We start from the raw sequence: 13,702 nt of genomic DNA on the forward strand, positions 1-13,702 counted from the left end.
TTCTCTCTCTCCCCTCATCACTTTCATCTGCTCCCCACTTCTCTTCCCCCCTCAACCCTTCTCTCCCCTTTTCCTTTCCCTCTCTTCTCGCCCTCAGAAAAAAAGCAAACCCCTTCCGCCCCTCCCCTCGGTTTGCCAGGCTGGGCATGAGGCTATTTCTGTTGTAAGCAGTTTTTCTTAAACTGACTCCGTGTGGCCAGTCCAAAGCAGCCAGTTCTCGTGCCCCTGGGCTTCACGCAGGCAGCTTTCGGCTGTCAAACTGTCCAGCGCAAAACGGACACAAAAGAGTTCAACCTGGCAGCGCCACAATCGCCAGCATGCCGAGTGCCTCCCCGTTTGGAGCAGATCTCCCCCCTGAAGAGAAAACGACTCGAAACAATGACCGAAGAACAATGATCTCAGGAAAATGGGCGGGGGGGGGAGGGGGAGAGAAACAGTCAGCAAACTTTTAAAAGGCACTTGAAATGATTATGAAAAACAGATTTTTCCAATGGTCTATGTTGCAATACATCGATTCGTACCGCGGGGCCGGTATTAGCAAACCCCGTCTGTTGTAAATCCGCCGCCTCCCAGCCTCCTCCAAATCCTTTACAACATTCATTCCTTGCATCTTTGTCTCCCTAGTCCTTTAAAACGCCAGACACCGACCCTGGCCACTCAAGAAGCAGCCACTGGCCATCTCAACTCACCACCCCCACTTCCAGGAAGGGCGGGGCAGGACAGGGGCGGCCCAGCCCACACTGAACTCCCCCCAGAGATGAAATAATCCCCCACACCAGGATCGAGCTTCCCACAATGAAAACTCCTCCGCTCACAGCCGCCTAAAAGCAGCGAAGTCACACGGGGGCAGGCGGGACCCGGGACTGCATTTTTTAACCCTCCCTTCAAACCCGACCTGCAAAGGGGGAACCCGAGATCCATTTGTGATTTTGGGAGAAGAGAGGGGTGCGTTCGCCCAGCCCCACGGGGTGAGGCGGATGGTGCATCGGGACGGAAACACCGACGTGTGTGGGGAAGGGGGGGGGGATCAAATCCCCTTTCTAGTGCGTAAGCAAAAGCGGGCTGTGCCCGGGACCAAGAGAGCGGGGTCGGAGCGCTCTGGCTCTGGCCCAGGCCCCGGGACGAGGCTAGCGCTCGGCTGCACGGGCGGAGGGGGGCTAGGCGGGCAGCGCACCTGGAAGGAGCGAGACACTGTCAGTGACGGGCTGCCCGGAGCGCCCCGCCTCGGGCTGGGCACGTGCCCCAGCGCAGCCCCGGGCCAGGCTGCCCGGACCAGCACCGCGCTCGCGGCGCGCCGAGCTTTCCCACGCTCCGCGGCCGCTGGGCCGAGCCCGAAGGGGGCGGGGCAAGGCCGTCACTCACTCGCCGTCTCCGCCAATGGGCGGCGCCCCCCGCCCGAAGGGGCGCGGCTTGGGCCGGCGGTGGGCGGGGTGCGGGCGCTTGAGGCTGAGCGGCGGCGTGGGAAAGCGCCGCAGAAGCGCCGCGGGCCACGCGTCGCTTGGGTGCTCGCTCCCCGCCCGTGGCAGGGGCCGTGCCGCCGCCATGAAGCGGCCGTGCGAGGAAACTACCTCCGACAGCGACATGGACGAGACCATAGACGTGGGGAGCGAGAATAATTACTCGGGGTAAGGACGTGGGGCTCGGGGGGCGGCTGCACCCCCTGGCCAGGAGGGGTCCCCACCACAGGCGGGGTTTGTCCTTTTGGTTCAGTGGCTCTCAGCACCCCTGGGCGGGGGGCTGGCCCGGTGCAGCGCCTAGGCGCTCTGTGCTGGGGGGATGTCGGCCAGTGCCCAGGCCGGCGGTGTCGCACACGTGGGGGCTTGTGAGCTGGCAGTTCCAGGGTCCCATTTCCCAGGGCTTGCCCGGGGGGCTCTTTTTTGGTCGTGGGGGGGGGGAATGCTCTGGGGTGGAGCATCGCGGGCCCTGGAGCCAGCCTCTGGCCCGTGGGGAGGGGGGGGTTGTTGTGGAAAGGTTGGGGCTGGGGATTGGAGCTGAAGTGAGAACTAAGACCCTTCCTGCGGTCCCAGGTTCGGGAGCAGTTTGCTTACCTGAGCCCAAGCTGTCACGCCCCTATAGAAGTGGATAGAAGCGGGGGCGGAGGCCAAAAGAGGCTTCTGGCTGACCACAAAGTTCAGTAGATTCCCTTCACTACTAATCTAATTTTAAACACTTGAACAGGCCACCCACCATCTGAAAAACGAAATGATAAAAGGGCTGATATTGAATTATAGAAATTAAATCAACTCGCTGTGTTTGGTCCGCTGTTGCGTGTTTTGAGGAATGACCGTCACCATCTGATTAAGACCATGGTATTCGGTTGTAAGGATCTGTTTCAGGATTATTATTTTTTACTAGCTGAATGATCAGTACATGTGGTGTCATGAAATCGTGTGCTACCGCTGTCAAATATGAACTTGGACTTAGTATCTCCTTTTAAAAAAAGACTAATCAAGTTCTGCTAGGAATTTTAGTGACCAGGCAGGTCAAGTTATATTTTAATCTCATTTGTATTGGCACAAATGTTTCCATGGTTTATCTGTAGCTGTATATCACCTGTGAGATTCAAAATTATTTCCAAGATTTTGGAACTTAAAAAAAAGAAAAATGCACTGTTTTAATTAATTAGTTAGGATTACTTGTAAAGATTGGATTGAAAATATAACCAATATATCCTGAAAAATGATCAGTATAAGTAGTCCCAAATACCTCAGTACCTATAAAAAACTACTTTTGGAAAGTGAGTATTCCAGTCACTGAGAGAACACTACAAGCACAGTCTCGCGCTCTCTCTCTTCCTTTGTAAAATGAGGATGAAGTTTCCCAGAGTTTCCAGAGACAGGACTGGATTTGAAGGTTTGCAGAGACAGGGTTGGATTTGAAAGATATTGCCAATTTTGAGAAGCAGGTCCCAGAGTCCATTTGTGTCTGCAGATATGTGAAAAATCTCTCTTTATGTATCTTTGAAAGATCATAATGGTTTCTGTTCAATGGTGGCAGAATGAAATGTCTAATATTTGGTGGTAGTGGCAGCAGATTTAAAAACAAACATTTTGAACTGTTTTTTTCTGGAGCTGGACAAAGCAGGGGAATTAGGACATATTTCTATTTGTGTAGGTGGCAATTGGATACTGCTGCGATAGGCACCAATGTGAGAATCTCGACAGAGACAGTCTGTGGTTTTATAGCTGGTATATTAAAGCACCTTTCATCACAAGTGTTAGCCAAGTGTATGAATTTAGCATGTTTTCTTTATTGAATTTTTTTGACTGAATATTATATACATGAATTTGTCATGGTGGAAGCCAAATCAACTGAGCTGGTACCATGATGTGTCTTTGGGAGGGATACTTCTAACAAAGTTAGCTGCCAGCCAGTTCAAACACTATGCTAGCATAGGGAAAAAGTGAAACCTCGGTAAGAAGGAAAGACTTAACCATGTTATACAAAGCACCTCTTCCAAACATGTAGAACAACAAAGAAATAGCTGTGAATATTTAATATGGTGACAACTAGATATTTACAAGACAATAATGTCATGTAATGCAACACCTGACATACCTTTACTATTTCACAGGCAAAGTAGTGGTTCTGTGATTCGATCAAATTCCCCAACAACAACGTCTCAGATTATGGCCAGAAAAAAAAGAAGAGGGGTATGGAATTTCTTTAATTTCCCATGTAATATTTGCATGTATCCTCTGATTTTTGTCCTTCATGGTTTTATAAACTCGTTTTTGTTTTGTTTTTTGGGGATAGATTATAGAGAAAAGGCGCCGTGATCGTATAAATAACAGTTTATCTGAATTGAGGCGGCTTGTGCCAACTGCTTTTGAAAAACAAGTAAGCTTTTCTTTTCTTTTTTTTTTTTTTCTTTTTTTAATACCTGTATCTCATCTGGCAGTGTTGGTTTTCTTATAAAGCTCATTTAAAATAATACTGTACGTGTCCTGATCTGGCACAAAGCAGGCATTTCAATAAAATGCTTTGTTGTGGCAAAACTATTAAAAACAGAATCCACCATAAAGTTGAAAAACATTTCCATTCTTTGGCTTGTTTTTTCCTTAAGGGTCACAGTGTTTATGTTGTTTCTGTTCGTTCGATGATTTCCAGTAGTGATTTTGTTAAAAATGTGCTTTTATTCCATATACTTTAAAAAAAAAAAAAATTGTGTGCCAGTTACCCGTCTGTCTAAATCTTCTAACAAAATCCCCGTTCCCCACCTCTTTAAACAGCTTTCTTATAAACAAAATTCACAAATCCAGAATAATGTAATCAGTCCTGTTTCTTAAAAAGTAAACCGATTGCCTAGGTTGCTCAGTTTTTAAATATCTAGTTAGTAGCTGTATATTAGATTGTAGGAATACGGTCCTGCTCCTAATGAAGTCAGCGATTTTCAAAGGCTTCAATGGGAAAGTCTTCAATCAAAAGAATCCCCTTGACTTCAGTAGACTATGGGTCAGGTCCTTAAGTTTTATCTGTATTGAACTTCCCAGCTAACAACAACTTACTTGTTTTGATAATTTCATGCAACGTCAACATCCATAAAACCCCAATATTCAGTAAAACAGAAATGCTAGGGCATATTAGAATAAAATCAAAACTCAAAATATGGCAAAAATAATTTTTAATTTAAACCAGTGTGTTTCAACAAGAAGGGAATAACTAAAATTTAAAACAAAGCTCTTATTAATTTAAATACATTTTTTTTTAAAAAAAAAGCAAACAATGCGCCAAATCCTGCAAGGTGCTGACTGCTCTCAACTCCCATTGATTTCTGTGGAAGTTGAGTGCTTGGCTACTCTCAGGATTGGGCCTTATACTATTTCTGAACTTAAAAAAAGCTAAAGTTTAAGGTATCGTGCACTTGTGCTACCTGCAATATGCCTTTAATAGCTCCTAGTCAAAACAGTGCCATTTCATAGACTCTGGCAACATGGCATGACCAAGGCATTTTCAGCTAGGCAAAACAGGCAAGAGACAACAATTGTTTGTCCCATTTCATTGTTTACTTCTTGAAAACCACAAACATTATAAAACAAGTCCTATAAAGCCATTGGAAATTACCCAGCAACATGCACTTTTGAGCTATTAGTCACTCTCATCGAGATGGCTTGTATTCTGTCTATGGAAAAGATTAAGACTGAGAAAAGTACAGAATATAATTCCATATAAAATTCTAACAAACAATAGTCACAAATTCACCAAATTTTGGTGTACTGAGATGTTGAGCATATTAATTTAGTAAAAAAAAAAATTAAGTGGAAAAAGTAGCATATAGTTGGTTCTTAAAGTTTTCCCATGATATATCAGCCACAAAACATCAGTTTTTAGTATTCTTCTTGATGTTCAGATCAGTGAAATTGCCATACTTGTAAAGGGTCATTAGTCTTAGTTTAACAACAACAACAAAATCAAAATCTCTGTTCTTTGGAGACTCAGTTGTGCAGTTTTGTAGGTCATAAAACTTAGTTACAGAGAAAAATACTTCTGACTTCATTTCCACCATACAACCTCAATGAAATCAGTGCGCTTTTTTTTTTTTTTTAATATCTACTGAAGTCAGCGAGGTTGCATGGATATAACTGAGAGAAGAATTGTCTCACATGGCCAGATTCTCAGGTGGCATAAATCAACATAGCTCAGTTATAGTTCTACTGATTTATGCCAGTTGAGGATCTGGCCATAATATTTAAAAGAGAGGGTGGCTCTTTGGGCAACCTCCAGATGTGTAAGGAAATGCTAATAGCCACAAGAATACTCATAAATTTATCTACAAACAAAATTAATTATCTCAGTATTGTAAAACTTAAATTTTATATTTTTCCAATATTTATGAGCCTATGAACCAGCATGACCAAGTCTCATGGACACAGCAAATTGTGCTCTCTGATAACCGTGATGGTCTTTCCTGGTCCTGTAAACAAGGCCTCTTCCTAATTCAGAAAAATGTGGACAGAGTATGTGTATACACAGAAATGACCATATTTCAATAAAGGATGAGAATAGAATTTCTATCATCCAAATGACTGATCAAAAAATTGTTGGGTCATCTTAAAAAGAAGTCCCTGTACAATTCCTGGATTCTCTTTTTTATGTGTACACAGTGACACCTACTGGTAAAAACGGAAAACAATGCTGTGATCAGGTCCCGTCAATAATTGCACATTACTTGCCATTTGTTATATTTCCATGCCTCTGTGGGAACAAATCTCTGAAGAGCCACGTACTTAATCCATTGCACAACAGTGTAATATCTGACATGTCCACACTGACTTCTAGTCCACAGATACATTAGGCTATACCTTTCATAAGGCAAATCGCCTTATCAGGCAATTCTATTTATGCTTCTTTAATAATGATCCCTTCTGTTGCATAAATAGACTGAACTCCTAAACTGTTAATTTTTTTGTAGTATCCTATTTCTTTACTAATGTGTTAGACACATACACATTGCTAGACGTAATATGGTATTTGTCTTTAACTAAAGTCTGGGATGCAGATGCTTAGTGAAAGCATTAAGCTGAGAATGTTCTAATGGTAGGGAAAATTGAAACCATAAGACTGAACTCAATGGAAAGTATACCAAATTAAAGCTTACAGTACTTGTAAGCCTCTATTTATTTGAGCCTCTTATCTCAAAGGGATCTGCAAAATTAGAAAAAGCAGAAATACTGCAAATGACAGTGGATCATTTGAAGATGCTCCAGGCAACAGGAGGTAAAGGTAAGAAGTTGACTCTCTTTTTTTTTTTTTTCCCCTAATATTTGGGGAAATCTTAGCAAACAGTCCTTTGACGAGCCATGATAGGCGATTCCAGATTAAAGGAGTGGAAATCAATGCTAATGTCAGGATTGAACTCGTGGGAAAGAACTGCTGGGACAAAAGAAGCACTTGACCCTGGGCTTGTGTTTGCTTTCATAACACTGTGGGAGTAAAGGCTTCATTCACAGGCAGCCCAGTCAGAAATTTGTTTGGGGTTTCCAAAGAGCACTGAAATCTGCACAGGGAGACAAAACAAATACACAAACATCCAAACATAAACAGGAGGTTTGTGGCAACAATTGTGCAGCACAAAACCAACGTTAAAATTCATTATACAGCAGCTATACCAAAGGAAGTGGATCCAGAGCAACTTTTTGTTGTTGTTTTTTTTTTTTGTTCTGAAAGACTATTTTAAATGCAACATTAGACTGTCTCATTCACCAGACCAAAATCTAATCTTGTTACATGCACCTCTGGGTGTCAGACGATAGAGAGATAATGCATATTTAGACTCGGACTTTTATGCAGGAAGTAACACATGGCAGGGTGTTCAGTTATTCCTTATTAGCCAGCACTGCAATGATGTTGAAGCTGGAAAGTAAGAAACGGGAAATGGCAATTTCCAACAATTTATAACTCACCCAAAATTATGTTAAGGTTGAGCTATTTCTTCACTGCATAGTTAACCCCGGTGATCTGAACTCCCGAGCAGCCCCTCCTGAATTACTGTGTCCTCACTAGTGCTACACACTCCCGTGTGTGTTGCTAGGACTTCTGGGGGCACAGCCTATGGTTATCTGTGTTTCTTTCAGTAAGCCCTGAGTTGCTCTGAGTCTTACCTTGTGAATTGTGGGAGAACTTGTCTATTCTTCTGGGCACAATGGGAATTGTGGGAAGGCATTGGAGAACTATCAGTACTTGAGTGATTTAGCCTGTGTATTTGCTGCGCAGTGAGTTGGTTACCAGCCCGAGTGAAAGCCTCACGTGGGTTTTAGCATACAGCCACAGACAAGCCAACTAGGCCAGGTTGGAAGCACCACGAAATGAGGGGGCGGGGGGTTATGTGTGGACAGGAAAGGGGTCTGAGGCAACTTCAGAATAAAAGCCCAAGTTGACTCGGCAGTGTAGTCATACCCTTCATGAGATAATAAAAGGTCCTGAGGACTGCCGTAAATACTCTGACTCGAGTTGAGATATATCGGGGGTTCTTAAACTGGGGGTCGGGACCCCGAGGCAGGTCATGAGGTTATTACATGGGGGATCACAAGCTGTCAACCTCCACCCCAAATTCCGCTTTGCCTCCAGCATTTATAATGGTGTTAAATATATAAAGGGGGGTTTCACTCGGAGACTTGCTATGTGAAAGGGGTCACCCGTAAAAAAAAAAGTTTGAGAGCCACGGAGATATATAGTGAAAAACTACCCTGCTTTGAACTGAAAGTGACTGACAATGGGATACCATGCTGGTATAATGCTGAATTCATTACTGCCATAAGGCATTATTTCCCACTGGCAGCTACTTTCAATCTGAAGGGCAATAGTTTTCTCAATAAACAAATTCTGTAGCCTATAAATTGAGTTTGATAAACTCTTTGAGAAGGAGAATGTCATTTTCTCTGTGTTTAGAAAGTGACTACCATGTTTTGGGCACCTAATAAGATAGCTATTTAATTCTTTCCCACCATCCAATGTGCTATAGATTCAGCTATCGTTTGCTGAAGTGCCTCAGATGACAGGCACAGAGGTCAGATGACCATAGTGCCTACATAGTATGTCTTTAAATAAATGATTACAGCATTTTATATAAAGCATTTTTTATTGAAAACCTTTTCATGCAGAAGGAATGACAAGATGTTTTTAGTTTGCTGTTAAATAACACAACATGTCATGAAGCCATTATGAATTTTCTTAGCAGAGTTTGTAAAGACTGTCTCCAAACTGTCACGCGGTAGATTTTAAGAACTATTTTATAAATGCCAGCATAGGGGAGAAAAGGCAGGATATTATATACAAGCCCTTTAATCTTCATCCCATTACTTTGTGCGTATGTGCGTGAGACACACACACTGAGACTCTGGGTCAATGTTACCATGGAAAAGCTTGCTGTGGAATTTCAGTTTCCCACAATACAAGATGAGAGGCATCATAAAGCTTTTGAAGAACCTCAAACACTGATGGTCTTAATTTTTCTAAATTGTAATATTTGGTTGCAAGAACAACTGTAGCGTATTACACTACCAGAGATAATCACACACACAATTTACAAAGCAAACTTTCCTCCCACCAAATCTCTAACCATAAATAGGAGATACAGATATTTAGCCAAGATCATGCTAGCTGACTCCTAGCTAAGATAGGCTAGGAAATCATCTGATACTCAATGCATCTTTTACCTTTCCTTTCAGGTTATTTTGATGCTCACGCTCTGGCCATGGATTTCATGAGCATTGGATTCCGAGAATGTTTAACTGAAGTTGCAAGATACCTGAGCTCAGTGGAAGGTCTGGACACATCTGATCCACTAAGAGTTAGACTTGTGTCTCATCTCAGCTCTTGTGCATCTCAAAGGGAGGCTGCTGCAATGACCTCATCCATGGCTCATCACCATCATCCCTTGCATCCTCACCACTGGACAGCAGCATTTCACCATCTCCCTGCCGCTTTGCTGCAGCAGAATGGACTTCATTCCTCTGACACCACTCCTTGTAGACTTTCAACAGCATCGGAAGTGCCTCCTCATGGTTCTGCTCTTCTCACGGCTACCTTTGCCCATGCTGACTCCGCACTCAGAGTGCCCTCTGCTGGCAGTGTTGCTCCCTGTGTCCCACCTCTTTCTACCTCTCTTCTCTCGCTCTCTGCTACTGTACACGCTGCTGCTGCGGCTGCTCAGAGCTTCCCTCTGTCTTTTGCTGGAGCATTCCCAATGCTTCCACCTAGTGCAGCTGCAGCAGTGGCAGCTGCAACAGCAATCAGCCCACCATTATGTGTATCGGCAGCTTCCAGTCCTCAGCAAACTAGTAGTGGTGGAAATAGTAAACCCTACCGACCCTGGGGGACTGAAGTTGGAGCTTTTTAACACACACACACACACACACACACACACACACACACACACACACACACACACACACACACACACACACACGCGCCTTCTTTGGACTTCATACCGTAGTTACTCAATGTCCTTCCTGTTCAGTCAGATTGAAGATCTGTATCCACACAAACACCCTTATAGATGCCTGTAAGCCAATCAAGGAACAGTAAAGCTATTCTAGTGTCAGACTTCAAAGAGGGCATATAGCAGTATTGGGTATATTTTTCTTTGTTTTGCTTAAGACACCTTGGTGAGCAACAGTGGCGTTCAGAAACATCATACCCTGTATGACCATTTAAAAGTTTATTGGGAAATATGTAGACTCTAGACCCAATAATCCTCTACCCATGCATCATTATTTGGCAGACAGATGGGGGATAGCGCATCTAAATTTCTCCTGAAGCTGGTCGAAAAGTTTGAGTTTCCTAAGTGCCTGACATACATGTGCATTTTTCTAAAGCAAATCACACTGCGAAAGTATGAAAAAAAGAGATTGAGGGGAGCAGGAAGGGGAGGATCCTGCATTAAGCTACAGACATTTTGATACATTTCCAGGAAAGAGTGAACTCTACACTAACAGGTTTATTTAGCCAAAAGGATTGCTGAGAAAGAATGTTCAGCTTGACAGGCCTAGTTTTATCTCACCTAGTTGACTTTCTTTGTACAGACTTGCCAAATGGTGACATCTAGCATAGCACTGGTAAAAGCAATTATCTTATCAGCGCTTGGATTGATGAACATTTCAGCACTGTCTGTGAGACTTGAGGCACTTTGTGTTTTTTGTTTTTTGTTTTTTTTTTAAATGGCTTAGACTATGGTGCTTGCTTGTCTTTGTACAAGCAATGAATTTATAGTGCACACAGAAGTAGCTGCCTACTAAAAGCGTGCACAAGTCAAGACAGTTGATCCATGCCAATACAAGAGACTCAATTTTGTTAAGAGTTCAGATTAACTTATTTAGTTGCATTTGGACATTTATTTTTAGCGGCCTCCTGATTCCGTGCAAGATCTCTCCTCTTTTCACTGTCAACTTCTGGAGGTAACGATTTCTCTGGGTCTGAATGAAGTTACTGTGGGGGTGTTATTTTAAATTGGCTTTTTACATGCCAACATTGTAAATGTGGGTTTGATTCCAAACCAAAATGAATGTACTAAAGGCATATCAGTAAATTATTTTGTCAGTACCCAGACAACTAGTGCGGCATTAAAGGTTTTGCTTTCTTTTTTATTACAGTGACTTAAAATAACCTAATATTTTAATACATTGACTCAAGAATTAGAGATTTTATGAAAAAATAAAACACAGCATGTATTATTATGCACTTGATTTCTCTGCTGTGTGGAGAAAGCAATAAACATGGGGAATGTTAAACATTATGCAAAATATACTTTAAAATATTTGTTTTTAAAATACTGTACCTAGTTGCTTTTTTGTGCATTACTTTGTTTAACCTTTTTCTATGCAAAAGTCTTTACATATCACTAATTAAACCAAGTCCTTTTTGACTGTGTTTTATAGATGATTTGTTGCAGTTGTTTTTGCTTGCCTTTGGGAAGTGGAAAGCCTAAATGGACTTAAAGTTCGTTGTCTACCTCTGATAACAAGCATCCATAAGTTGCTGTTTTTGTTTTGACCTCTTTGCTCATTCTAAAAGCGCATCTGGTACGTAGTGTGCTTGAAATGGGAATGGAAAAATAATCCTACCACTGAAACAGTGTTGTTTTCAGCCTTGTAAACTGGCTCAGTGTCAGTTAACAGTAAACCTTACAATATGAACCAGTCCTGTCCATTTTCCCCTCACACACACACCTCACCCCCACCAACGACAAGAAACAGCTGTAGGTTGCAGATGTCTCTTTCGTTAAAACACTAAGGATGTGGTATTACTTGCAATGAATGGCCAGGTACTAAACCCAGGAGATCCTTGAATGTGTTAACAGAGCATGTTGTTTTTCACTACTTTCCAGTCTTCCGATTTGCAGATCCTCATGGATTTGCAGATCCCCAGGGATTAGTAAAGTAGCCAGTGACCTGAGTTTGCTGTACTTAGCATTTAATTTCAAATCACGAAGATAATATAACTTCTATAGTACATTTAATCTCATGAGCTAAAAGGACTTAACTAACATTAAGCCACAACATCCCTGTGAAGTGGAGAAAGTATTATGATGCCCACTTTACAGATGGGAAGATTGAGGCACAGAGATATGACATGCCCAAGGGCAAACAGCCTGAGGCAGTATCAGAGTCTGAACTACAACCCCTACATCTTGACTTGCTGTGCCTGACCCTTGGTCCAAGCAGTAAAAAACACTTCCAATCTTAAAGAGAATAAACCAGCCTATTGTGCAGATTTTTGTTTGCTTGGACAGTAGAATATTAAAGAATGAACAAAGGGTGGTTGAGACATTTTATCTTTGAGATGTAATAACATACTGGATGTTCTTGCAAGGTCTGCTGTTTGAGGAGGGAATCCGATTTTTCTGTATGGAAACACAAGCGCTGTTCTAAGTATGTTTTTACCAACGTTCCGTTCCAGTACCTTGAATTTTTCCTCTAACTTAAGTAAACTTAGGCCAACTTGCAAGGAGGTTGAAAGCTACATCTTTTCTGTGTAGAAGATTGCAGCATCTCACTCTTGTCTTTAATGCAGAAACTATTAGACTTGCCAGTCAAACCATGTGGGACATGAAGTATTCCTCAAGTCACACCAGCATACTAAAAATGAGAGCAGCCAGTGTTTTCATTTGCCCTAGGGCTTCGTTTTGGTTCCCCTACCATCACCACTTTATGCCTCCAAATCATAGACAAGAACACATAATTCTGAATCAGAATTTCTATATTTTTTTTTCCTTTTCTATATTTGAAGAAACTTAGTTTTAAATTTTAGTTAGGAATATTTTAAAATAAACTGAGCACAGGTAGCATATTTACCTTAACTTCAGAAATAAGAGTGTGGATTTGTGAGCTCATGGGAAGTGCTAATTTCATGGTGTTTAAATCCTCTTTTTTTGATCCATGCAACAGAAATGGTACAGGCAGTGGTAATGCAAAGTTCTCAACTGTGCCATGATGGCACCACTGTGAAGTCCCTTTAGCCACCCCATCCATATAAGCTGAGCCGGCTGCAAGATTTGCAGCTGGTACGCTTTCAAGCCACGCCAAGGGCACAACTGTACATGCTTATGCTCCATACTCTTCATTTCCTCACCCTCATGTCCCGCTCTGATACCAAGTGGTGGAACCTAATGACACCCGTTGAGGGTGGGGGACCCTGGTGGGCCAGCCTGTAATCCACCTTAGTCCCACGGCCTGCCTGGGATCTCGGTTGGCGGCTCCTTCATGGAGCCGTGAACATGGGCATGCACTTGGCGCGGTTCATCCCTGTCCCCGATACATGTCCCTTCTGTGGCGTGAGGGAGACCCTGGCGCACTTTTATCTGGAGTTCGTGAGGTTATAGCCCCTATTCCGGCTACTCCTAGATCTTTTATTATGTTTTTGGTTGCACTTCTCTCCCCATCTTCTCATTTACGCACACCCCATCCGTGGCCCCACAAAGTCACAGGACTGCCTCCCAGCAATGGCCATAGTGGCCATCTATAACACCAGAGAGAGAATGTTGGCTGAGGGGGTTCTTTGTGACGTGGGCCTGTTTCTGGTCCTCGCTCTGTTCACGCCAGAGTTCCTCTGGGCAGCTTCCATTGGCTCCCTTGACACCTTTTGAGGAGCAGTGGGCGTTGTCCAGGCATCTCTGCTCGGTGTCCCCTTTAGGTTCTCTTGTTTTGACCTTCACATCCGTCCTTGTTGTCTTTTTTTGTTGTCCCCTGTAATCAGTTGAGTTCCT

General features: G+C 43.0%; 1 protein-coding gene across 2 annotated transcripts; it reads left to right on the forward strand.

The window, feature by feature from the left end:
* Nucleotides 1-1,410: 1,410 nt before the first annotated feature.
* Nucleotides 1,411-11,365, forward strand: HEY2 (hes related family bHLH transcription factor with YRPW motif 2). Of its 2 annotated transcripts, none has more exons than XM_043510902.1 (6): nt 1,411-1,625; nt 3,575-3,653; nt 3,757-3,840; nt 6,642-6,723; nt 9,168-9,864; nt 9,909-11,365. In XM_043510902.1, exons 1-5 carry the CDS (start codon nt 1,543-1,545, stop codon nt 9,836-9,838), a joined length of 999 nt encoding a protein of 332 aa, XP_043366837.1. In that variant the 5' UTR covers nt 1,411-1,542; the 3' UTR covers nt 9,839-9,864; nt 9,909-11,365. The 2 variants fall into 2 exon arrangements, with proteins under 2 accessions (XP_043366837.1, XP_043366838.1); XM_043510903.1 differs by having other exon boundaries at nt 1,433-1,625; nt 9,168-9,860.
* The last annotated feature ends 2,337 nt before the right edge of the window (nt 11,366-13,702 follow it).

Source organism: Dermochelys coriacea, chromosome 3 (genome assembly GCF_009764565.3).
Source record: "Dermochelys coriacea isolate rDerCor1 chromosome 3, rDerCor1.pri.v4, whole genome shotgun sequence".
Classification (NCBI taxonomy): Eukaryota; Metazoa; Chordata; order Testudines; family Dermochelyidae; genus Dermochelys; species Dermochelys coriacea.